This window comes from Epinephelus moara, chromosome 11 (assembly GCF_006386435.1).
Source record: "Epinephelus moara isolate mb chromosome 11, YSFRI_EMoa_1.0, whole genome shotgun sequence".
NCBI classification, from domain to species: Eukaryota; Metazoa; Chordata; class Actinopteri; order Perciformes; family Serranidae; genus Epinephelus; species Epinephelus moara.
In genome coordinates this window covers 5,701,646-5,728,215 of record NC_065516.1, presented here as the reverse complement: position 1 = coordinate 5,728,215, position 26,570 = coordinate 5,701,646, and the positions used below count along the sequence as shown (strand labels likewise).

The 26,570-nt window shown below is 44.2% G+C and overlaps 1 protein-coding gene across 1 annotated transcript in view; it reads right to left on the bottom strand.

Annotated features, from left to right (window-relative positions):
• Positions 1-26,570, bottom strand: part of steap2 (STEAP family member 2, metalloreductase) — a 172,787-nt gene that overhangs the window by 32,084 nt on the left and 114,133 nt on the right. Inside the window, exon 5 of the mRNA XM_050056494.1 lies at positions 6,587-7,114. Within this exon, the coding sequence (XP_049912451.1) occupies positions 6,587-7,114 (528 nt within the window). The remainder of the gene's footprint in view (positions 1-6,586; positions 7,115-26,570) is intronic.

Here is a 26,570-nt window from a genome sequence, read left to right as displayed (position 1 = left end):
GCAACAGACTAAATAAATAATAATAAATCTAATCATAAGGAGTGGTATGAGGAGTTACCAAAAGGAAAATGGGACAGGGCTGGGGCTTACCACGACAGCGGTAACGAAAAAGGGGAGGGATCCAAAAAACTACACTGCACCCGTGACACAGCAAACCAGAAAAACGTGAACAAGGAACCACCACCAGAGGAACCGCTGCCGCTCTGGGCCCTCAGCACCTGTCAAAGGAAAAGAACACCATTAAAAACATGAAATCAAGGCAACCCTCACACACACCATAACCAAATGTCAACCACCCCAAACCCAAAAGAAACTATTTTAATCACAATTTATCAAAATAAGGAGCAAAAAGGTTCTAAACAATAAATCAAATGTAACCTAGAAACCCAATCAATAATAATTCAAAGAAAGGAATAACAAATGGAATAGGAATAAACTCAGGTAGTTAATTAAGTGTCTGCCACTCTAATTAAAACCAGCCTCCAGAGGGGACGGCTCCGCGTCTATGAGAGGGTCGGGACGCCCTCTCCTGGCTCACGTTGGCAACTTTTGTTCAGGCTGTACTGCCACGGCTTTGGCCGCCGTTAATGGAAACAGATAGAGTCAGATATGAGCCGAATCGGAGCGCCGAGTTAAGGCGATTGGAGTCCCAAAAGAGCCAAACCAAAAAAGCAAATACACAGAAGGGAAGAACCAAAACAGCAGCGAGGCTCACAGCGGCAAATGACGGCCGCGCACAGAGAGCAGGATCGAGGTGTCACACAGCGGCAGGAGGAGGAAGCCCGCAGCCCAGACTCCACCAGCGATGGCCACAGAAGGCGCACCGCGCGCACACAGGCCCAAGGGAGACAGCCCAGCTCCCGGTAACACCACACTTTGCTTTGAAACCCGATCTGCTAACCAGCGAGACGCGGCCACACACGGCTGTCGGCTCCGTGAAGGAGGAAGAGGAAGCGGAAAGGAAGGGGAAGGGGTCTATTTATAGGTGATCCTCACTAATTATCTGCCACACTGCCCCTCACGGCGGGGAGTGTAGCGCTATCCTGCCACATAGGCACAATTAATCAATGTTCATTTATTAGTAGTATCTTGACTGATTATTTAATTTTTCCCCTGCTTACTCATTCTATTTCCCTATTGGGACTATGACGGGGAAAGCTAGAGAGTTGGCTGACATGATGCAGAGGAAGGTGGATATACTGTGTGTTCAGGAGACCAGGTGGAAAGGTAGCAAGGCTAGAAGCTTAGGAGCAGGGTTCAAGCTGTTCTATGTGTGGATGGTAAGAGAAATGGAGTAGGAGTTATCCTGAAGAAGGAGTTTGTTAGGAATGTTCTGGAGTTGAAAAGAGTGTCAGATGGGGTGATGTGTCTGAAGCTAGAAATTTAAGGTGTGATGTTCAATGTTGTTAGTGGTTATGCCCCACAGGTAGGAGGTGAGTTAGAAGAGAAGAAGAAATTCTGGAGTGAGTTAGATGAAGGGATGCAGAATATCCCTGGAGGTGAGAGAGGTGAGTGGTGCAGACTTCAGTGGACATGTCAGAGCATAGAACAGAGGTGATGAGGAAGTGATGGGCAGGTTTGATATCCAGGATAGGAACGCGGAAGGACAGATGGTGGTAGACTTTGCAAAAAGGATGGAAATGGCTATAGTGAATACTTTCTTCCAGAAGAGGCAGGAACATAAAGTGACTTATAAGAGCGGAGGTAGGAGCACATAGGTGGACTACATCTTGTGTGGACAATGTAATCTGAAGGAGATCAGTGACTGCAAAGTTGTGGTAGGTGAGAGTGTGGCCAGACAGCACAGGATGGTGGTGTGTAGGATGACTCTGGTGGTGAGGAAGATGAAGAGGACAAAGGCAGAGCAGGGGACGAAGTGGTGGAAGCTGAAAAGGAAGAGAGTTGTGTGGTTTTCAAGGAGGAGTTGAGACAGGCTCTGGGTGGCCAGGAGGTGCTCCCAAATGACTGGAAGTGTGGAAAGGCAGTTGGTCCTGATGATATACCTGTGGAGGTATGGACGTGTCTAGGAGATGTGGCAGTAGAGTTTTTGACTAGGTTTTTCAACAAGGTCTTAGAGAGTGAGAGGATGCCTGAGGAATGGAGAAGCGTGCTGGTGCCGATTTTTAGGAACAAGGGAGACATGCAGAGTTGTGGCAACTACAGAGGGATAAAGTTGATGAGACATACGATGAAGCTATGGGAAAGAGTAGTGGAAGCTAGACTAAGAGCAGAAGTGAGCATCTGTGAGCAGCAGTATGGTTTCATGCAAAGGAAAAGTACTACAGATGCAGTATTTGCTTTGAGGATGTTGATGGAGAAGTATAGAGAAGGTCAGAGGGAACTGCATTGTGTCTTTGTAGATCTAGAGAAAGCATATGACAGGGTGCTGAGAAAGGAGCTGTGGTATTTTATGAGGAAGTCTGGAGTGGCAGAGAAGTATGATAGAGTGGTGCAGGACATGTATCAGAGCTGTAGGTCAGTGGTGAGGTGTGCTGTAGGTGTGACAGAGGAGTTTAAGATGGAAGTGGGACTGCATCAAGGATCAGCTCTGAGCCCCTTCTTGTTTGCTATGGTGATGGACAGGTTGACAGATGAGGTTAGACAGGAATCTCCATGGACTATGATGTTTGCATATGACATTGTGATCTATAGTGAGAGCAGGGAGCAGCTGGAGGAAAATCTAGAGAGGTGGAGGTATGCCCTGGAAAGGAGAGGAATGACGGTTAGTCGTAGCAGGACAGTATACTGTGTGAATGAGAAGGACCCAAGTGGAATGGTGAGGTTACAGGGAGTAGAAATAAAGAAGGTGGAGGATTTCAAGTACTTAGGGTCAACAGTCCAGAGCAATGGAGAGTGTGGAAAAGAGGTGAAGAAATGTGTGCAAGCAGGTTGGAACGGGTGGAGAATAGTGTCAGATGTGATGTGTGATAGAAAAGTACCAGCAAGGAACAGTATACAAGACGGTGGTGAGACCAGCGATGTTGTTTGGTTTAGAGACAGTGGCACTGAGGAAAAGACAGGAGGCAGAGCTGGAGGTAGCAGAGATGAAGATGTTGAGGTTCTCTTTGGGAGTGAGATGGTTTGGATATGTTCAGACATGTTCAGGCAGTTCCAACATCAGCATCCTTTTACCGATATATTCACTATCCCTCCGGATAATGAATATATCGGTAAAAGGATGCTGTGATGTCCTCTTTCATGTCCTTTTACCGATATATTCACTATCCCTCTGGATATATATATATATATATATATGTACAACACATAAAAATGCTGTACAGTATTATTTTTATTATGGCTAGTAATAGTAACAATGGTGACAGTAAAGGTAGACTAGTATTAGTATTAATATACTCTCTTTTTTTCTCTCTTTTATTTATTCAACAACCAACACAATCTTGTTCTCTTATTCCCTGACAAAATGTTGTTAACTGGCCTGTATTCACTGCTATTTTATCTTCTTTGTGTTATTTTGTTCATGTTTTGTATTTTGTTTTGCATTTAAAAGAATAATAAAAAAGCGTGTAAAACTATTCTGAAATTGCTCAATGGGGGCGCCACCAGTTCAAAACGTGCATTGGCCTTTTGCAAATTTGACCATTAATCAGTGACGGTTTGTCCAAACATCACCAAACTCTGGATATTTTTAATGTTGCTACATGTGCCCAAAATGTTTTCAGATTGACCATTTGGGGGTGACAGCATTACCAAAGAAGAGCATGGCTTGACAGTTATCTTTAATGCAGGTGTCGGAAACTGTCAAAGGTCTTTATCCTACCAAGCTTTCAAATTCTAATGGACTGTGTTAGCTTGAACCCTGGAATTACTGCTTCTGTCTATATTTTATTTTTCTGGTAATATTTGCCCAAAGCCTGTAGAAAGCAGTGCAAGTCTGTATATTCCAATGTGAAATTGAGATAATCATGTCATGTCATTGCTCAAAAATAATGATCTACTCTAATGACATGCAGGTAAGCAATTGCAGAGATCATCACAGCCTCTTCACATTGCTGCCACAAAAATGTCAATGACATGCAGTGATCAGATATGAAAAAGTTCCATTTCGCTGCCTATACTAAAATATTCGACAGGTGTATTCATAAATGAATCCATTTTGAACCTCCTGTCTTATCAAATAGCTTAAAGGAACATGACATGGAAATAACATACTTTTTATTCTGTGCACAAACAGAGATGTAAAATAATCAAATGTGGCTTTAGGGATAGTCATGCAGTAGAAGTACGTCTTGATGAAAAACAGTATATGCATCCAGGTGAGCACACATTCTGATTTTAGTGTTTTTTATCAAGTTCAGTCAATTGGATTTGTACAGCCTTGATGGCCCCAAACCTGGCGACTTCAATGTGATGTCAGGAGGCTGTGTCCAGCTGAACTTTAGAGGTTTTTGTAGGTGTATTTTTGAACGTCGCACCTTCACCCGCACCTTCCCCCTGGTCATCATGCATCAACACAACAGCAAGCTAGCTTGCTGTTGTGTTGATGCATGATGCATGATGCATGATGCATGATGCATGATGCATGATGCATGATGCATGATGCAAGCTAGCTTGCTGTTGATGCATGATGCATGATGCATGACTAGAAGTCACAGTGCGAAAGATGAACCACAGAAAGTGTGGCTTCACATTGTAAAAGAAAGACAACACGGCAAAGTGCAATGCATGTGGGAAGTTCAGTAGCTGCAAGTCAGGCTGCACTTCAAATCTGACTAAACACTTAAGGCAGCATGGCATCGATGTGAATGAGTGTACTAGGGCATTAACAGAAAAGTCGATTTGTCGACGTGTCAACGTCAGTGGCATAAGTCGACACCCCCTGGGAGGAGTCGACAAGTCGTGTGTTTTTTCCCTCTCTCTGTGTGCTTGTGTACGGAATGCAATCACTGCCTCTGATTGGCGGAGTCCGCACGGTCGTAAAATCTGAGCTTGCGCGCACAGGGCTTGTGGACGTCCGCTTTGAGTCCGCGCGGACCTCCGCAGAGTCCGTTCCGCGTACGTTCCGCCCGAGTATGTTCGGGCCACACACATCACGTGTGGAGATACTTCGCTTTCCTCCACCGTGTCAATGTGATGACGTCATCAAATGACTTGTCGACTCGACTTCGACTTTATTGACAGATAAGTCGACCTGAAAAAAATCAAAGTCGTTAATGCCCTACCTAGAGTGTACCATGTTTGATGTCTTGCGGTCTCCGAACCTGAGTAGGTCAGCCTCAACCAGCACCTGCACATTGCAAGCACATGTAGTAGTGCTAGGGACAGCAAGCTGCGGCACACTCAGTACGTTTACATGGACAGTTTAATTCCACTTTTAATCAGAATGAAAGGCCATTCCGATTAAAAGATGGTCATGTAACCGGTCATTCCGATTGAAAATTAAATCCGATTAAAGGGGGTGGTTTATTCCGTTTGTCATTCCGAATGAAAGAATTTTGTGTGCATGTATACACTCATTCCTCTTTAAGTTTATTCCGGTCTTTCTGCTCATGCTCGTTTCCTTGCTCTTCTGGCGTGATGACGTATATAGCGCGCATAGCAACGGGCTGCATAGCAAAGGGCTGAGATAGAGCAGTCGGACTCGTTGCACTCACCGGTTTCCATTTGCCCCAGTACGGTCTTCTACCTCCCTTCTCCTCCTCAACAGATGAAGCATTAGCAGAACAAGGTTGTTGTCGTACTGCTGCTTCAAGAATATAAGCAAAACACACCCGAAAAAGGCACTAAGAACAGCGTCGTCAAGCATCTTGTTGTCTGGAGCGAGGACTACAGTGTTCTTCCGGTAAACGTAAACACGTAACATCCGCCCTGCCCCCTATCCAATCAGAAACCTTCCCTGCCCCAAACCTTGCACAGACCTGAATAAAGGCGATTAAACTGATTTCCCGTGTAAACCCTCATTTGGAATGAATATTTCTCATGTAAACTACCTGGAAAAACTTTAATTCCGAATGATTTCATTCAGATTTATTTCATTCCGAATGAGAAGCCATCATGTAACCGTAGCCACTGTTCATTTTGGCATTAAAGAGAAAGATGACCAGAGTGAGTGAATGTCGGTTTCCTTTTGTGACGTTACCTGTCTACCACAGGGCATCAATGCTGCTGCCCCAGTGTAACACAAAATACAGTTACTGCGTGTCCATCAAAGCTCAAGTCATCATTGGTTCAATAAATGCAGGCTGACATTCACAATGTTTTTAAATGCCTGTGTGGAAGTGGATCATACATTTCTAAATACTTTGTGAATGTTTAGTTAACACTTAAAAGAAAAAGGATATTTTGTTATCAGTATTGGAGTACCGGATTTGATAAGAAGAATCGGAATCAGAATCAATAAAATTCAAATGATACCTAACCCTTATGTTGAGCTACCCTAAACACTCTGTACTTAAAGCACAGACAAGAGATTGATGTTGATCCCCTAACTTGAGCAAATAATCATATTTTTCAAAATGTTGAGCTATTCCTTTAATTTTGGTTTAAAAAATGCCAGCTTTGTGTGAGTGGAATGTCAAATGTATAAGTATGTGTGGACATGGTGTTGGGAGTCTTCCTTCACTCTGACCTGCTGGTAGGCAGTGTTGAGCAGCAGGTACCTCTCAGACCTCCTCATGGGCAGACAGAGGCTGTAGAGTACATGGACAGCAGCCAGGAAGAAGCTCAGGAGGCCCAGCTGTTTGCGGCTCTGCAGCCAGCCCTCCAGCCAGTGTGGGAAATGTCTGTACTTGGTACCATAGTAGAGCTGGTGGGCAGCTGCCAGCTGGCCTGCCAGGTACACCAAGGCCAACAGAGTGATGGCAACAGTCGGCAGTGTCCGGTTCACCATCTCTATGGGGATCTTATAGAAGTCACTCTGCTTGTGTTTCACATATGGGTGGATGATATCTCGTACAAACGAGTAAGAAAAAAAGAAGATGGACAGGGCCACAGCAGCAAGGACAGGGCCCTTCCAGCCAGGAAATAACTGTATGGGAATGTTCTCAATGTCCCGCGAAGAGGACAGGGTGCCCATATCCACCGGCTGGAAGTTGAGCTGGCGGGCTAATTCCATAATCTGCTGTCGAGCATCCACTGAGTCACTGCAGATGAACACCTACACAGATCCAGGATTACATCAAGAAGAAGATGGTTAGACATACAGTGAAGACAACCAAGAAGGATGGAACTGAGACGGGAGACAGTATGACATATTATTCTACCATAGAGCCCCTATTAACACTAACTATTAAAAATATAAAACATTTGTCACCTGGTGTGACCAAATTTCAGGTAATTTGAGCTGCTGGAGGCAGTGCCTCTGGCAATTACAATGTCCTTTGGACCCTCACAGCAGATGAGGAAAATCTCCCCTAAAAAAAACCTTTAACAGGGAAAAAAAATGGTATAAGCCTAAGGAAGAGCAACTGAGGAGGGATCCCTCTTCCAGGACGGACAGACGTACAACAGATGTCATACAGAACAGTCAACATAATAAATTTGCAGTAATCCATATGACAAAATGATACATTGGGAGAGAGATGGCAAAGTAATACCAATAGCTACAATGACATTAATTTAAGTAATAATATTATAATAACAGTAACGGTAATTGTGGTACAATATGTTGTAAGTAGGCTATATATTAATATTAACAGTAGAAATATGACTAGTAATAACAGCAGTAGTAGGAGGCGTCAGGCAGGACCAGGGCAGTGGCACAACCACGACACACGATCCAGGTGTAGCTGCGATACAAGTTAACCTGTGAGACAGTGGAGCACAAAGGCTCTGGAGAAGAAGCCGAGTTAGTGACATGCAGTATAGCCGAGTTAGCGATATGCAGTAACAGGAGGTGAATGTTAGAAGTGAAGAAGAACCAACTTTTTATTAAAGATATATTCATTGTTCTGTATTATTTTCTGTCTTTCTTGGGGCTAAACATATCCAAGACAAAGAGTTCAGAACACATCATTAAAACCATGAGAGTAAAATTACAGACCATACTGTTGACTGTGTAGAAAGCTACAACTATCAAGTGAAAGTCGTAGACTCTATATTGACCTTTGAGAAGAACTGTGAGGCAGAGTCCTGCCCTGGGTCAGGTAACCCCATGAAAAGCTGTATAACAGGTAAAAATATGTCCATCCATCCTTCCATTGTCATCCGCTTATGCGAGGCCGGGTCGCAGGGGCAGCAGGCAAAGCAAAGCACCCAGACATCCGTCTCCCCAGCAACGCTTTCAGACCCCAAGGCTTTTCTAGGCCAGATGAGTTATGAAATAGAGCGGGGTTAAAAATTCAAATTGATCTTCACTGGAATGACCGAATGATCGATTCATAAAATCCGTGATTGATCTTTTAATATAGCCTACGCTTTTTCCTAAGGATGTGTGAAGCTTTAACCCAATTAATCTCGCTGAAGTAAACGAGCCGCAGCGCTAAGTTATGAACGACCATAGTATTTAGAAGCTCTGACCTTACCGGCTCTTTTATCTGTAAACTTTTTTACATTTGGGTGTATATCATGCTGCGGGGTCTCCTCCTACTGTCTGTGCGTCCTGGCTCGTGGGCCACTTTTACGCACACACAGACACACAAACACGGAGTAAAGATGCCGTGGTGGAGACAGAGAGGTGAAGATAACTTGAGCTGACAGCTACGCTTGTTGCTATGAGTACAATAAAACCTCCTTGAGGAAAAAGCCAATACTTTATCAAAACACCTGTTTAGCAACACGTAAACAAGTAGAAAAGTGATATTTCAATCAGTCTCAAAGTCTCTCATCCACCACAGCAATATTATGTTATAAACAAGCACAGAGCACTTTCCAGCTAATAGCAACTTGTTACTAACAAACTGACACAAAAACAGCTGTTTACGTAAAACAGTTTAGCTCAGTGTGACTCATATAATATTGTTATTATTCTCCCTTAAAACTTGGTGTTACTGGTGGCAGGGGCAGGCTGGGGTTGAAATTCAGCCCGGGAGCTTGATTTGGAGAGGCCTTTTTTCCGATCGCACGACGGACGCAAGTGGAACTGTAATTTTAACATGAATACTTTATTTGCAGTATAAAAACAATCTAATGATATTAAACACAACACACCCAGATTAGTCAGTCAGTAGAGTGTATTGAATATAACATAATTCTATGCAAAGACCTATTGCCAACCCAGTCCTGCACACTGCACTTGTACCTGGCACTGTTTTTTTGGTGGTTCCTGCTCCACTTTCCTCCTTCTCCTTCTCCTCTTCCTCCTTCTTCTCCTCCACCTCCTCTTCCATCTCCTCCTCCTCCTTCTCCTGTCCCTCCTCATCTGTCTCTTCCTCCTCCTCACTCCTATGACTGGCATTATCCTGTCCCTCTGCATCAACTCCACGACTGACACTGGCCTTGTCAGCTAATAATAACAATAACAGCAACAATGATAAACGTTATAGCACTTTTGCAAAGAATTCACAGTGTTAGAACACAAATACAATATAAAAATCAACATAACAAAAGCGCCACACACACGCATACACACGTGCGCGCACGCACGCACACACACACACACACACACACACACACACACTGTAAATGAATTACTCACTTTAATGTATTTTTCTTGAGCTGGTAAAAATGGCTATAGACCGTTTCAAACCGGACAACATAAACATTCTAAATGGGTCCATTTGTAATTCCTGTTTGAATGTATGTTAATGCAGAAGCTCACAGGAAGTAAACAGGGACCAAAGTTGTTGTCCTAGCAACAGAATAGCAATGAAACGGTCCATATATTAATGTAGAAACAGAACAGGAAAACAGGATGTATAGCCTATATATTCAAATATTATATTTTTAACTTTGAACACAGACTCTCTCCTGAAATAGGCTATGTTTTCTTTTGCAATAAAGAAATTTGTGCGTTTTTCTGGTCAGCCGCTTATGACGCTCATGACGCTTTTGGTGTGAATGCACAGTTACAGACATGAAAAAGGCCAATGAAAAACTTTTCACAAAGATTGATGATCTAGAGGGGCGCTCGAGACGCAACAACATTAAGATTGTGGGAATACCGGAGGGCGAAGAGAGCAGCAGACCCACTGAGTTCGTCGCTGGATTGCTGCCTAAATTACTTGGGGTAAGCAAGTTTACAAAGCCCGTGACGGTGGACCGGGCGCACCGCATCCCTGTGCCTAAACCCACGGATGGTAAGAGAGCATCATCACAAGGATTCACTTCTACCAGGAGAAGGAGCTGATCCTACGGCTGAGCCAACAGCAACAGATGATGTACAACGAGCACCGAATCTACATTTACTACCCTGACTACACCGCGGAGGTGATGGCACAGAAAAGAGGTTTCCGTGAGGTGACCCAAACGCTCAGAGAGAGGGACATAAAGTACAGCCTGCACTTCCCAGCCAAGCTGCATGTCCATCACAAGAATCAGGTAAAAGTCTTTACCTCCCCACGAGTGGCTCAATCTTTCATAGAGCAAGAGTTTAAGCTGTAACGGGATGTAGGCCTCTTCACTGGAAAACATGGAGAGCATCAACTTTATTACGAGACTTTATTACGGCTACTCTTGATTTAATCTGAATTGATGACGGCGGATTAAGTTCCAAATCAAGTACATTATTTCTTTTTCCTTCCACTCTGGAGTGACTGCTGTGCAGCGAATTATTTCGTTTTCACATTGAACTGTTTTTCTGAAGGGACCTTCAGCTACGGGCCATGTGCCCTGCGTTTCCCCAGCGATTATGGGTTTTTGTTTTTTTTTTGCTTGTTTTCTGAGGGGTTGTAGGTGTGTGTGTGTGTGAGTGTGGATGTGTGGGGAGAGGCGCTTTGTTTAGTTTCAACTCAGTTTGTCTGTCTTAATGCAACCTTATTTGTGCATGACCAACCAGGGCCCACTGCATTATATAAAAATACTCTTGGGCATCTGATCATCAATGATTTGTTTTGCTTTTTGAAATATGTCTAAAACCATAAAATATAAAATTACAATAACCTCGTGGAATGTGAGGGGCCTTGGAAACAATGTAAAATGTGCAAAGGTTTTTTTCTCATTTGAATTCATTTAAGTCTGATATTTAAGGTAGGTTAAAGGTACTGAATATAAATTAAGGGCCAGTTGGATGTCTCAGGTGTTCCATGCACCCTTTACAACCCGTGCAAGAGTTGTTGCGATCCTGTTCCGTAAAAATATCCCTTTCTTACTTAAATCCGAGGTTATAGATCCAAACGGGAGATTTATTCTGATTTCGGGGCATATTAGTTAATTTCCAATTACCCTGTTGAATATATATGGCCCGAATTCGGATGATCCTGGGGTTTTTTTTTCAAAAGGTTTTTAATTACTCCCAGATGATGGAGCATCCAGTGTTTATATCGGTGGCGATTTTAATTGTTATTTGGACCCATCTTTAGATAGATCATCCTCTAAATCTCCTCCATCAACTAAGTCAGTTCAAATGTTAAACAACTTGATCAAATCCAGAAACATGGTAGATACTTGGAGAATCCAACATCCTCTGAAAAAGGAATACTCATTTTATTCACATGTACATCAATCATATACTAGAATCGATTACTTTATAGTGGAAGCCAGTTCAATCTCCAAAATAAGTTTTTTTGTGATCAAATGTTTTTATTTAAATTTTCTTTTTATAAGCAGTGGCATCAACAATTATGTCAAACAAACACTATACACATATTTCCTGCCCCCCACCCTACCCACCCTCGGACCTGAACACTTTGATGACAATATAGATAGCATGAATTGGACAAGGATAGCTGAAACAAGGTGTATCAATTGAAATTCATCTTTCAAGTCTGGCTTTAATTTGATCTGCTGCCATATGCCAAAATAAAATATTTTGTTGTTTTGCATTATGGATTCGGGCTGTAGATATTTCTAGATAGATAATATCAAGGAAAGTTAAATACCAGTGGGCGATGTTAAGTGTGTGTTGTGGTTTCCATCTTACTGCAATTGTTTTTTTTTGCTGCCGTTAGGCCAGCCAGTAATATTCGTTTTTTACATTGTTATGTATTAATTGTGGATAAGTTATTTAAAATAAGTGTTTGAGGGTTAACTGGAATAATTTATGCTGTTATTGAAGATAGTGCTGCTGCAACCTGCTGCCAGAAGTTGGCAACAGGTTGGCATTCCCAGATCATATGCATGAAAGTCCCTGGTTTATTCTGAGGGCATAGTGTACATAAAGAATTATCCAGGATCTTCATATGGTAAAGCTTACAGTGTGTTAAATAAGTTCTGTGCACAAATTGATAATGTATAAGCTGGTGATCTGGGTTTCTGGAAGATGAAATTATATAAGCCCATACATCATTCCAGTCGTGGTTTGGATCCCAATCTGGTATGTCCCTTCTCCATATTGCATCTAGGGCTAAAGGTTTATATGAATTTTTTAAAATGTATTGGTATATAGTAGTGACCACGCCCCTTGTTTTTAACTTATCTATTAGCACAAACAAGGGATGTTCAGATAAACTGACATCATTAGGTACACCTTGCGCCTTAAGTGCAGCCCTAATCTGCAAGTAAAAAAAGAAAGATGTATTCTGTAAATCAAAACTAAACTTGATGTCTTGAAATGTGCGCAGGCCATTTCCATCATAGATGTCCCTAAGCAGATGAATCCCCCGATCTCTCCATTGTGGGAATTGGATGGGTCTGCCCCCAATTCGTAAGCTAAAATTGTTAAAAATTGGGGTATTCAGATGCCACTGGGTTTTAATATTACATAGCTTTTCCACACAATGCCATATTGAGATCAGGTGAGCTATGATTGAACCAAATTGTAATTTGCAGATTTTAGTTGGTAAATTAGATAACAGCAACCTCTCTGAGAGACAAAGGATGCACTATGTTTTCCTCCAGTGTACGCCACGAGACATTAGCCGTGGGATTAAACCATATAGTGAGTGGGCAAAGGGTAAAGCCCAGGAGTAGAATTTAAAATTAGGCAATGACAATCCTCCATCCCTTCTATTTCGCTGGAGAGTAGGAGTTTTCAGTTGAGGCCTCTTGCCCTTCCAGATAAATTTGTTAATGTCTTTATGTCATTTTTCCCAACTTCCCGCTGGGGGAGCAAGCGGTAACATGGAACTTACAAAATTAATTCTAGGTAGCACATTCATCTTTATAATAGCTATACGAGCCTGTAATGAGTTCGGTAGATTCATCCATCTATCCAAATCATATTTAATTTTCTTAAAGGTATCTATGAAATTGTTCTTGACGATAGCCTCCAGAGAAGCATATACTTCTATCCCAAGATACTTGAAGTGCTGCACTACCAGTAACAAGATGGGTAAGTTAGCCGCTACACCAGAATTATTTAGTCAGAATGGTAGCAATGCTGATTTCTGCCAGTTAATCCTAAAACCAGATATTCTACCAAACTGATCAAAAATAGTAAGCAATGGAGGAATAGAGTTAGTTATGTCCTCCAAAAACAATAATATATCGTCAGCATATAGAGATATAGAATGTCGAGTATTGTGAATTGAGATTGGGCAAATATTGTCTGCTGGCGCACTGCTTGAGCTAATGTTTCAAGTGATAAAGCAAATAAAAGTGGACTCAAAGGGCAACCTTGTCTTGAGGACCTAGAAACATCAAATAAAGAAGAGCAATTTTTGCCTGTCAAGACCATTGCAGATGGATTGGTATCCAACACTTTAATCATTGATATAAACCGCTCTCCTAATCCCATTTTCTCTAGTGCAGACCACAAGTAGGACCACTCTAAGCGATCAAATGCTTTCATTGCATCCAAAGACAACACTGCTGCTGAATTATTCTTCCCTACTAAATCCAAAATATGTAGTAGCCGTCTAACATTGTCACAGGCCAGGCGGGATTTAATAAAACCTGTTTGATCACAGTGAACAAGTGTAGTCTGTGGGCAAGGACCTTGGCAAAGATCTTAACATCACTGTTCAATAATGACAGCGGTCTATAATTACTACATTCAGTTGGGTCCTTATCTCTTTTTAATAATAGAGATATTAAAGCATTATTAATATTCCTAGAGAATGAGCCCTTTTCTATAGAATAATGTATCATATTTAGAAGCAGTGGACCAAGAGTATTCCAAAATGTTAAAATAAATTCAGGTGGAATCCCGTCTATTCCAGGTGATTTTCCTGTTTGCATTTCTCTCATAGATTGTTCTAATTCTTCTAATGATATAAGATCAGCCAGTTTCTTAGCTTCTTCTTCAGATAAGCAAGGTAGTTCTAATTTATTAAGAAATGCATCACAGGCGGATTTATTATAGACTACGTCTGATTTATAAAGTTCAGCATAAAATGATTGAAATACTGAGTTTATTTGTTTGGGTTCTGTTACCAACATCCCATCTTTAGATTTAATGGTTAGAATGTCAGCAAATTGATCGCTGGATCAAATTTTCATAGCTAATAAATGACTCGGTCTGGATCCATGAAAATAATATTTCTGTCGTACTCTGTGAATATGAAATTCTGAATAACTATTTTGTAATGCCAGATGTCTATTACCCCCAGATCAAATGCCCATTGACGGAGAGGCGCTGATGCAGATTTTTGCTCACTACTTTCTTATATGCCAGTCCTATCTTTTTTTATGATTCCACACAGCATTAAAATCTGCTCCTATTATGAGAGAGTAATCCGTGAGGTCTAAAAGCATTTTTGTAAGTGTATCATAGAATTTCTTATCAAAAGAATTGGGAGCATATACTGATATCAATGCAATGTTCTTGTTGTATAACTGCATTTTAAAGGAACTTGGGGCAGGATTTGTGAAAAAATACACATGCGTTTTAAGTTTTTTTTAATACTAATAGCTGATGAAGCGTTCAAAACCAAAAAGAATGAGGCCAGCCGCGTATCTCTCAGTTGCCTTGAACAGGCTGTGTGCTGCATAATACGCTGCAATTCGTGGTCCGAATTTCCCGCGCTGTCCTGCGGATGTGACGTCAAATGACACTGCATGCGCGTCCTCAACGGCTTTCGGCTTGGATACAGGAAGAAGACGAGCGCGGTGGATCCAAACTATGGATTCCTCTGCAGCCAGCAAGCGACCCAGCACCACACAAAGCCCACTAAAAAGTGGTACTAAGAAGAAAACAAAGGTTTTATCAGCGGCATCTCATGAGTCGAAAAGAAATTATGACCAAAGCCGGGCAGGCACCCGAATACACATCAGGTACGCGTTCCAGTCATGGAGGCAGCTTCGACTTGAGTTGGGAACCAAAACAGATGCTGACATGGCTCATTTCCTAGTGACCAGGTAAGGCTAAAACATTATAGGTCATGTTTAGAGCTTGATTTGAAAATCATTTGAGATCACCGAGGAGTCGGGGTGACCTAACGTGCAAAGTAGCGTTAGCTGTAAACATGTAACTTAGTCCACAGCTGAGTAGCACTGAATGGTTACAGATGGCACATTTTCCACAGCCCTTTAGTCTGAAACCGAATACCGGTAGTTAGAATTATGTCCCTATATCGGACCAAAAGCCCAAGCTGTTATCCGGGAATTGACGTTAGCAGCTGGCTGTAGCCACATGCTAACGGTTTTGTTTGTGTCTGTGTAGTAACATTAGTTGCTTACACACAGCAATCCCAAGACTTTCAGACTGCATCAACCATAATGGTAAAAAGCTAGGGTGGTCGAATCCTTTTTGGGGTGGTGGTGGTGGTGGTGGTCTCAACTCATCGAAAGAGCTTTTAGCATTTATTTGTCTAAATTTGACCTGTGTTGTACCTTCCACACAAGATTTTTCCAGACATTATACATTACGTTGTATGTATAGCAGAAGAAAATGTTTGTAAAAGTGACACACAAAATTACCGAATTACTGACTGAGATATGTATTTTGATATTATTATTGTTGCAGGCAAAATTATCTAGCCATAGTTGTTCTGTCCAAACAGAAAAGAGACGAAGGTGGCAAAGTCACAGCCAGCTTGTTGACATATGCGTGCTGACTCAGAATGTAAAATTTTAAAATATTGATGTTTTCCAGCTACCAGAAGAAGCAACCTCCTGAAGCAGCTACTCAGGGAAGTAGGGAGATGAGAGCCTCAACACCCAGCAAGCGAACAGCTGCTAAAATCTGTCATCGCTTATCCCCAATTGAACCAGTGTCTGAGGGGTTAGTATGTTTTCAGTTTGACAAAACATTGAAAAATATTATAATATAAAATAACATGATGTGCTGACATTACATTACACATTGTAATTATGTATTTAGCCACACTTCACAACTACACACACACACACACACACATACACACACACACACACACCACTGATTACACTGGTTACATTATCTTGACAGGGAAGATATTCTAATGGCTGGTGTTGAGGCAATGGCTGAGGACCAAGCTTTGGATCCTTTGGAAGAAAGGTAAATGTGTTCATGACAAATGTTATAGTACATTTATTCATTTTTTTTAAATTTATAATCCAGGGCAGATTTGTGGTATTTACTTAATGAGTTTATGGGAGATGGATTTTGCTCCATATTTGCTTTGTTGTAGAAGTACCAGTACTAGTCTTTACGTATAACATACATACTTGTGTTGTCTGTAGTTTCAAATCCATGGATCTTGCGATGGATGCTGTTATAGTGGATGAGGAACAAGCAAACAACTTACTCAACAGTGTGTGAGTTGAAAAATTCTCAAAATCTCCACATCTTTCAATCTCCAATGTCTACTTTATTGCACATTCATGTTTATCTTTTTATTTTTCGATTACCGAATTGAACTAGATGTAAATGGTTCAAATCCAATGGACAGTGATTACGTGCCACCCATCTGTGTACGGTATGTATCTCTCGGTAGTAGACCCTACGATGATCTGTTTCCTCAAGCTTGTGGGGGGGTGAAGCAGTCCTATTGGTAACGAGTTTCATCTGTATTTAACATGCATAGATGTATTATGTTATTATTATCATGAATATGAATTATATAATTACATCATAAAGAGACTTTACACATTTTTATCCTGTCACACAGAGCTGCTGGTGGTTTACAGAGTGCGACTGATGCTCTACCCATCGTTGGGCTTGATGAATCTGTCGGTGACATTCTTAACCGCGATGACAAAACAGATGAAGACCCTGACAACCCTGAGTCAGATGAGGAGAAAGACAACGATGTGCCCTCCTTCTCTGGTCCAGAGAAGGTCTCCGTTGAAGATGACCTAGTTGACCAGCCTGCATGCATCGCCTTCAACAGCAGCTTGGCAAGAAGGGTCAATTTCCTCCAGCTACCCATCAAAAAATGTTACTATAGGGAAGACCAGATGGGTACAGATTGTGATGCCACTCCACCGTTTCAGGTCAAATTCCTGAAAAGCGGAAGTGCTACCATTATCAAGTGGGTGAGTTGACATTCCAAAAGTTATCAATTTTGTTCTTTACACAAAATTAAACACAGAACACCGAGTTTACATTAGTCAGGTTAGTCTTTGAATGAAAAATAAAGGAAAAATGGGGCCATGGAAGTCTCAGAATTTACAGAGGATCACAAAGAGCTAGAATGTAGCCTACCAAGAGATTTGAGTTTGAGCTTGAGATCTGACTTTGGATTTACTTGGCAAATAAGCTTCTAAATATGAATGTCATTTGGCTGCGGACCCCTATTCACAATGAGTTACTGCTTATTTAGACATCAGATTAGATTGCAAATAACACTTGGTAATTGTCCTGCTACAAATCAACATGTTCTTGTCTTTCTTTTCTAGTTTTGCATTCATGGGCATAAGCTGTGGAAGTAGAACAGCCAGCCTGTCCTGAAGTATTCCATGCAAGGAGGGGACTTCATGGTCGCCACAAACATACTCCTCTCTGGCAATAACTTTTCAAAGATTGCCCTCTTCTTCCGGTATATGAATATCGGCGTAGTGTCTCAAAAATCATTCCGACTAATGCAGAGCCATAACTTCATTGACTCTATAAAAGAGTTTTGGGAGAAGAAGAGAGCTGCCATCATTGACCGCTTGCGTGCAAAGGACAGTGTTGTTGCCCTAGGTAAGTATGGAACTGCATTGTACATAACAGCAGCATACATTATTTATCTTTGCAAAATCAAGTTGGCAAAACCTATGAGAGAAAAAACAACTGGACATATCTTCTCACTGTCCCTGAGAAACGATTGTTTCCCAGCTTTTGTAAGGTATTACTCTATTCAACATATGTCTGTGTAACATTAGTGTAAAGTAAAATATAAATGCTAATACACTTCCAGGATATGTAATGGCCCTGGTCTAAGCTGCAAAGGTCATAATTTGCTTGCTTTTATCTGTTTCAGCTGATGGAAGGATGGACACCCCAGGTAAGTATTCTATTTATCAAATTTGTGTAAACACATTTTCTGCAAGCAAAAATGATTTTCATATTATAACAACTCATTTATATCTACAGGACACACTGCCCAGTACTGCACTTACACCACTACGGAAAATGAGTCCAAGGACATCATCAGCGTTGTCACTGTGGACAAGAGACAAAGATTATTAGACACTTGCACGACTGGTTATGGAGACTGTCACTGCTCATCTCTCAACATCTCTCAACAATTGCCAAAATTATAACAACGTAATAATTGAATATTGTGAACAAGCCTTACTACGTCTTTGTTTATTGCAGATCCCAAGAAAGGGAGATACAAAGACAAAGGTGTGCTACATTCATTGGACATATGGCATGCGGCCAAAAATTTGACCAAGAAACTTCATGCAGTAAATATACTATAAGTGGATGTTACTGATTTTACTTTTTGTGAATAATAATGAAAAAACATTTTTTGTTGTTGTCTTATTTCCTTTTTTGATTCACAGGCTGAGATTCAAAAGGGTCATTCCATCATACTTGTGTGGCTGAGGGACATCGTCAACCAATTTTGGTATATTTGCCAGAAAGCCGAACATCGTGATATGTTCAATGTAGGTAGTGTGACATCATTTGGACAACACAACAACAATACATGTTGAAATAATTATCTTTCTGCTCGGATGATTGCTACCCTACTTGCTTCTAGTGGTGGAGGAACCTTTTCTGTCACATGACAAATGTTTTTCTTCTCAAAATTGTATTTTGTTGTAGGATATGTGGGTGGGGGTGCTTTATCATGTCACAGGGAAGCATGAATGGACCTGTGGCAAATGTGACCATGGACCACTTGATGAGGCGACTTGATAAAGAGCTCATGGTGCCAGGCTCTGCACCACATGAGGCTCTTCAACGAGTCATGTTCAACAGACGCTGGTTGAAGGATGTTGCGAAGTATCTGACCTTTCGGTAAATTAACATTGTTCCCATTAGCAGAACAGTTATAGTATCAATATGAATGCACCGGAAGGGATGCCCAATGCTGATGCTCTTCTTAGAGATCAGTTTATAGAGCATGTTCTTGATAGCTCCCTCCGTCGAGAGCTGAAGCAGTTGGTTCGTCGCCAACCCACCATCACCCTGTTGGAGCTGTGGAGCGAGGCAATCAGATGGGAGAGGGAGGGCCTTCCAGGTGGTGTTAGGGGTCGTAGCTTGTCACTGCCAACTGCTTATGGCCTCCAATATGGAGTGCAGGTCGCTCCCCAGCCAGTCACCCAGGTCGCTCTCCAACCAATCCCTCAGGTCGCTCCCCCGGGGCCAGGCTAGGGTGAGGTAATGGATCTCTTAAAGCGTCAGCAGGAGCAGCTGAACCAGCTTGCCCAGACAGTAGCCTCTTTGCAGGTCCCTCCCCCACCAGGCCCGGCATTCCGTTCTGTAATTTGCAGGAGGTGCCAGCAGCCTGGCCATTTCGCCCGAGAGTGTGACCGTGAGTGGGCTCACCCTCGTCAGTGTGATAACTCTGCCAGTGGTTCCAATTCAAATGCTGCCGCGCTCTCTCATTCTTCCCAGCAGTCGGGAAACTGAAGCCCGCTGAGCTGCCGAGCCACAGCTCAGTTGGGGAATCTACAGGCTCACAGCCGGATGTGGCAGCCGACTTAATTGCTCCTTGTCCACATGTTAATGTCTCTATTGGAGGAGCCAGTGTTGAGTGTTTGGTGGATACTGGTTCCATGGTGTCCACCATCACAGAGAGTTTTTTCTTGGCGCAGTTTGAACCTTGGGGGCATGACCACCTTCGCTCTTGCCATTGGTTGCAGTTGCGTGCGGCTAATGGCTTAGCCATTCCGTACATTGGCTATTTGGAGTTGGATGTGGTATTGTGTGGCAAGGTGATGCCCGGCTGTGGGATTCTTGTTGTGAGAGACCCCCCTGGTGCTGAATCTTCTGTCCCTGGGATCTTGGGGATGAACGTAATCCGTAGATGCTACAGTGAGCTGTTTGGTGTGTTTGGGGCCTCCCTGTTTGAGTCTCCCCATGTCAGGAGCACCCGGTGCGGTTGTGGCAGCCCTACAGAAGTGCCATCAGTATGCGACCCAGGTCGCGCCGAGCATCACTGGTTCAGTGAGGGTCCGAGGCAAGCGGGTGGTGCGCATACCTGGTGGGGTAATGAAAATGGTTGCTGCCACCTGCTCCGAACAGTTTTCTGGCCAAAGCACCCTGTTCGAGCCACCTGAGTCTGGTCTGCCAGCGGGACTGTTGGCTTCACCTTGCCTGTTACAGGTGGTTCGGGGTACAGTGTGGGTCCCAGTTGTTAATGTGGGGACAACTGAGGTCTTTCTGTATCCTCGGACTAGTCTTGGCGCCTTGAATGCTGCACAGGTTGTCAGTCTGCCTGTAGGAGTGACTGAAGTGGGGTCAACTGTGGCCACTGTGTCTTCTCAGGCAGCCACCCCTTCAACCCTTGACAGGATAGGATCATTGGATCTGTCTGCATTAACTGAGCAGGAACAGGCTAGTGTGGGGTCCTTGCTGCATAAGTACAGCTCAGTCTTTGCAGCTCATGATGGGGATTTGGGGTGCACCAATCTCATCTCGCACAACATACCTCTGCTTGACAACGCGCGGGTCCGGCAGAGGTATCGGCGCATCCCTCCCTCTGAGTATGAGGCAGTGAAGGCGCATATCAACCAACTGCTCGAGTCACAGGTCATTCGTGAGAGCAGTAGTCCATACGCATCTCCTATTGTTCTGGTCCGTAAGAGGGACGGGAGTTTACGGCTGTGTGTGGACTACCGCCTCCTCAACAGCAAGACCAGAAAGGATGCTTTCCTACTGCCTCGCATTGAGGAAAGCTTGGACGCCCTTTCTGGGGCCCGCTGGTTCTCTACCATCGACCTCGCCAGTGGGTAAAACCAGGTTTGTTGAGGGCTTTGCCAAGTTGGCCAAGCCTTTGCACCAGTTGGTGGCTGACCTTGCAGGCAACAAGTCAAAGAAGGGGTCTAGTCATGCTCTGGGGGCAGCATGGAACCCTCAGTGTGAGGAGGGCTTCAGGGCTTTGAAGTCCAAGTTGGTCTCAGCCCCAGTGCTGGCTTATGCTGATTTTTCGCGCTCTTTCATCGTTGAGATTGATGCTAGCCATGGTGGGCTTGGCGCTGTGCTCTCCCAGCAGACGGACAGTGGTGTGAGACCAGTGGCTTACGCCAGCAGGGGTCTCCGGCCCACTGAGCGCAACATGTCCAACTATAGCTCCATGAAGTTGGAGTTTCTTGCGCTCAAGTGGGCCGTGACAGAAAAGTTCCGGGAGTATTTGTTAGGGCACAAGTTTACTGTGTACACCGACAATAACCCGTTGAGCCATCTCCAGTCAGCCAAACTTGGTGCTGCAGAGCATAGGTGGGCTGCTGAGCTTGCTGCTTTTGATTTTGAAATCAAGTACCGTTCAGGCCGCAGCAACAGGAACGCAGACGCGCTGTCACGACAGTACGTACCTGTTGTCGATTCATCTGCTCCATCTTTGCCTGGCACCTTGGTCCCCAGCAGCATTCAGCATTAGAGTCCACATTCCGATCCTGCTGTGGTAGCCCGTCAATCTCTGGTTTTTGTCCTTCCATCCCTCTCTGCATCTGATCTTCATTCCATGCAGGAAGATGATCCTCTGTTGAAGGAGGTGTTGGTCTTTTGGCACAGAGGGTCCCTCCCCACCTCCATTGAGAGGCAGCGGCTTTCGAAGCCTGCCATGGCCCTTCTGCGCCAGTGGGACCGCCTGGTAGAGGAAGATGGCGTGCTCTTCCGCCGGGGTTTCCGCTCAGATGGGGGAGAAGAGTTTCTCCAACTTCTCTTGCCTGCGGCACTCAAGCAGGAGACTCTTCATCAGCTCCATCAGGCGCACGGTCACCAAGGCATCGAGAGGACCACAGAGTTGGTCCGGCAGCCAGGTCCGGCAGCCAGGGATGTCGTCAGACATTAAGAACTGGGTCCAGAAGTGTGAGCGCTGCCAAATCGCTGACTCGGGGCAGGTGCCACATAGTTACATGGGCCATCTGCTGGCCTCCCAGCCTAACGAGATCCTGGCCCTTGACTTCACGCTGCTTGAGCCCTCTCAACGGGTTCGAAAATGTCTTGGTCTTAACTGACGTGTTCAGTAAGTTTACAGTGGCTGTCCCCACCCGGGACCAACGGGCCTCAACTGTGGCCCAGGTTTTGGTGTCTGAATGGTTTTATAAGTTTGGTGTTCCAAGCCGCATTCATTCAGACCAAGGCAGGAGTTTTGAGAGTTCCTTGATCCACCAGCTCTGCTCTTTGTACGGTGTTTCAAAGTCCCGTACCACCCCCTACCATCCAGCGGGCAATGGTCAATGCGAGCGGTTCAATCGTACTCTCCATAACCTCCTGCGTACTCTGCCACCCTCCCGGAAACGGGACTGGGCTTCCTGTCTGCCTCAGGTGCTCTTTTGTTATAACACCACGCCGCATCAGGGCACGGGTGAGTCACCTTTTTATTTGATGTTCGGACAAGAGCCTCAGCTTCCGGTGGATTTTCTGCTGGGCCGAGTCCAGGAACACGTGCCTGGAGAGGTACGGGACTGGGTCGCTGAACATCAGGCTAGACTTCGAGTGGCATTTGAGGGCGCTCGAGAGCGGCTGTTGGCTGCAGCTGACCGACGAAAGGAGAGGCATGATCAGTGGGTCCGGGATGCACCTCTTCCTGTGGGCCAGCTTGTATATTTGCGGGACCATGGCGCCAGAGGTTGACATAAGATCCGAGACCTCTGGAGCTCGGTGGTCCACCGGGTTGTGAGGGCCCCTTCTGGTGATGGAACAGTTTACACCGTGGCCCCGGTGAGTGATCTGCATAAGACCCGAAATGTGCATCGGGACATGCTGACAGGCTGTAGCTTTTCCACCCCTGGCGCCATCCTCTCCTTCCCTGCCTCCCAGATTAGCCCCAGCAGATGACTCCTCCGACAGTGAGCTCTGGTTTCTGGTGTCTGAGACTCCCGTACCACCGCCTGCCATGATTCCTGATGCTCTGCAACCTTCTGCTGCCCCAGTTGTGGCACCGGCGCAGGCTAGGCCCAGTGCAGTGACGCCCTTGGATAATGGAGGTTTCTTACCTCCAGCCCCCTCACTGTCTCCCTCTGACCAGCCGAGTACTAGTCAGCAGGCCCTGCGTCGCACTGTTCGCTATACCGCTGGTTGTCACCCAAATGTCAACCATCTTCCTCGGCCAGCTGGTTCTCAGGGCTCTGCAGCTAACAGACCCCAAGACCCAGTGTTTAATTCCCACATAGCAGTCTTCAGACCTTGGTGTTAGCTGGCTGGTTTTCTGTCCATCGTCGGGTTGACGATACAAAAGGTGGGGGTAGATGTAGCCGGAGCACTGTGTACTCCCTCTCGCAGCAGGGCGCTGTATTGATTTTACCTGAAGCACTGATTGATGGGCGGCGCCGCGCCGCACCACGCCGCTATATAGTGTGGCCATACTGTGCGCGCCTCTCTCTTTCTCTCTCCTTCCCGGATCTGCTGGTCCCCCGTGGTGGCTGTGGCCGGGTGTGTCGGGCTTTGTGCAGGTGTGGCGGAGCTGGCGTGGCTGCCATTGAGGCGCGCGTTTCCTTTCGCAGCACACAGGTAAGGTGCGCACCGCTGTTTCCTTCTCCCATTTAATGTGCCAGATTGCATAATGGTGACACGATCTCCCTCCTGACGCAGTGTGGCATGATTTATTTTGTATGTAAATTTGTTGAGTTTATTATTATGTCTAATGGTATTTTGGTTCCTTGTTTGTTTTTTTACTTACTTCATTGTTGTTTTGTGTGTGTGTGTGTGTGTGTGTGTGCGTGTGTGTGCGTGAGCATTAGCATGTACGTGTTTTAAAGCAGCTGTTTGTTCGCTGTGGGCCTGTTTTAATTCTCCCTCTCCTTGTGGACAGGTGCTGCGGGCCCAAGGCGGCGACCCAATCCCTGGTGGCGGGTTTTGTTCACAGATCCTCAGTTGTGTGTGTGTGCGGTGCCACGGGTGTTTAATTTACTTTCTCCTCCTCCTTGATTTTGGTTCTGGTCTGCCGTGGTAAGCCCCAGCTCTGTCCACTTGTCCATTTATTCCCCTTTTTTGGCCCAAGTGCAGTCACTGCATGTAACAGCTGGAATTTATTGATTGTTGTGGAAATAAAATTACTGGTATATTTTCTATAAGCCGTCTCTTGCCCTGTGGTAATTTCGAACCTTGTGCGACCTTCAGCATTGTTAAAATTAACTATTTCCGGGGGCGCAACTCCCCTGGTGGCGTTGTCTGGCAACAAATCTTTTTCCACCCTCCACTTGCCACATATGTACATAATGCAAATTTAAAAAATACTCCCTGAAAACTTTGAAAATAAATATATATTGCACATAAATTGTTTTTATTTTTGGATAAAAGTGGAGTCTGTTATTTTGAGGTCACAGATAAATAGAACAGTTGGAAATTTCACTCTGCCACCCTAAATGGAGCTTCTTTGTAGCCTGTATAGTTTCCAAAGGGGTCAGGGAATTTTGCACGGATGCGAAGTACACAGCAGCTTGGGATCGGCCTCCAGTTCCCTCTTCACAGATGCCCATGTTGCCAGATTGTGAACTGGCGGTAGGCAGCAAACCGAAACTCTTTGTTGTCGGCTCCCACATCTTGGCTGTCCTCCAGAGCAAAGATGTCGTTCCACGTCATCCTCACCAGACACAGTATACCCTCATTCAGACAGTACATCTCCAGGTGGGCACTCCTGCTCAGGCACTGGTTCGGAGCCTGCCGACAGCACAGGTTTTCCATTTGAGTCGGCATGCGTCGGCAGTTCAGGCAGGTGCACCACGCAGGCTGCCCTCTATCTGGAAGATGTGGTCCTGGTGTCTGCTCCCAGAACTCCAGGATGTCCAGCATCACCCCTGGTAGGCGGGTCACCACTGACTGTAGAATGACATCTTTCTCCTCCTGGCTCAGATGTTGTAAAGCCATCTAGAAACTGATCAAGGAAATATGTTTACATGGCTAGATTCATATTTCAAGTCTGTGTCCTCTTTTACTCATTCATTCATATAACAAGATTTTTTTAACCAAATAGATATAAACAACCTGCATCTCAGCTATACTGGCAGCTCTAAGCTGTGCGAGCCGGACTCTGTCCTCCTCCCTGAGAGCTTCAGTGCGCTGCCTGCCCCGGCACCCTGGTGCTCTGGAAGGAGCTCTGGACCGCGACCTGCTGCCTTCACCCCTTGAGCGTGTCCTTCCCCGACCTTCAGCGTGACCTCTTCCTTTCCCCTTTCCTCTCCCACCATTGCCTTTACTCCCTGGTCACAAACTTTCCCATGACTCATCAGAGTCTGGAGCAGGTTGAGGCACATACTCCTCCTCTGAAGTGTCCTCCATCTGTGCCACTCCTTCCAGAGTCAATTCCAAATCCTGAAACAAAAACAATGAGAACAATAATAATAAAAATAACTTTATTACCCTCAAAGGGATGATATGATTTTATTTGATGTAATAGTTTTATTCTGATTCAACATTGACATTTCAGTTTTTCTTGTATTTACATTGTTATAACACAGTGATATTCGTAGCATTCATATTGTCTTATAATGGAAATGGTTTCACAAATTATGTCAGTGGCTTGAGTTAGTTATTTTTTTTTATTATCATAGTGTCATACACTGAAGGTGCAGCCCTCATGGGCTTACAAGGCACTTAGAACAAAAATACAAGAGCCTTACAAAACACACTAAAAAGAGAAAAAATACGGGGAATAATGCTCCTATGCTTCCATATGCATATATACATGCATACATACACACATACATGCATGCATGCACCCACGTACATACATATGTGCATACAAGTCAGTCAGGCTTGAAACATTGAATCATACTATTGCTGTTACATGATAATGACTGCACATTTACATCAGCTTGTTAGCAAGCTTTATCCAATGTTAAAAATACTAGCTATGTTGGTAATTACCACAGTCAGAAATTAGCTGCAGCCACAAAGCCAAATGCTCGTAAAATACCATCACGTTAGTGGCAGGTAAATTAGCTTCACTCGCCAGTAACAAAACAATGGCTATTGCTAGAGTGGCTGGTGAAATTTGAACATTTAGTGACCATTTGGCCAATGGAAGGTAAACTTACTTTACATTACAACTGTCATTTTGCTGAATGAATACGCTAATGTTGTCAAGGAAATTTACTAAAGTTAGACTAAAATA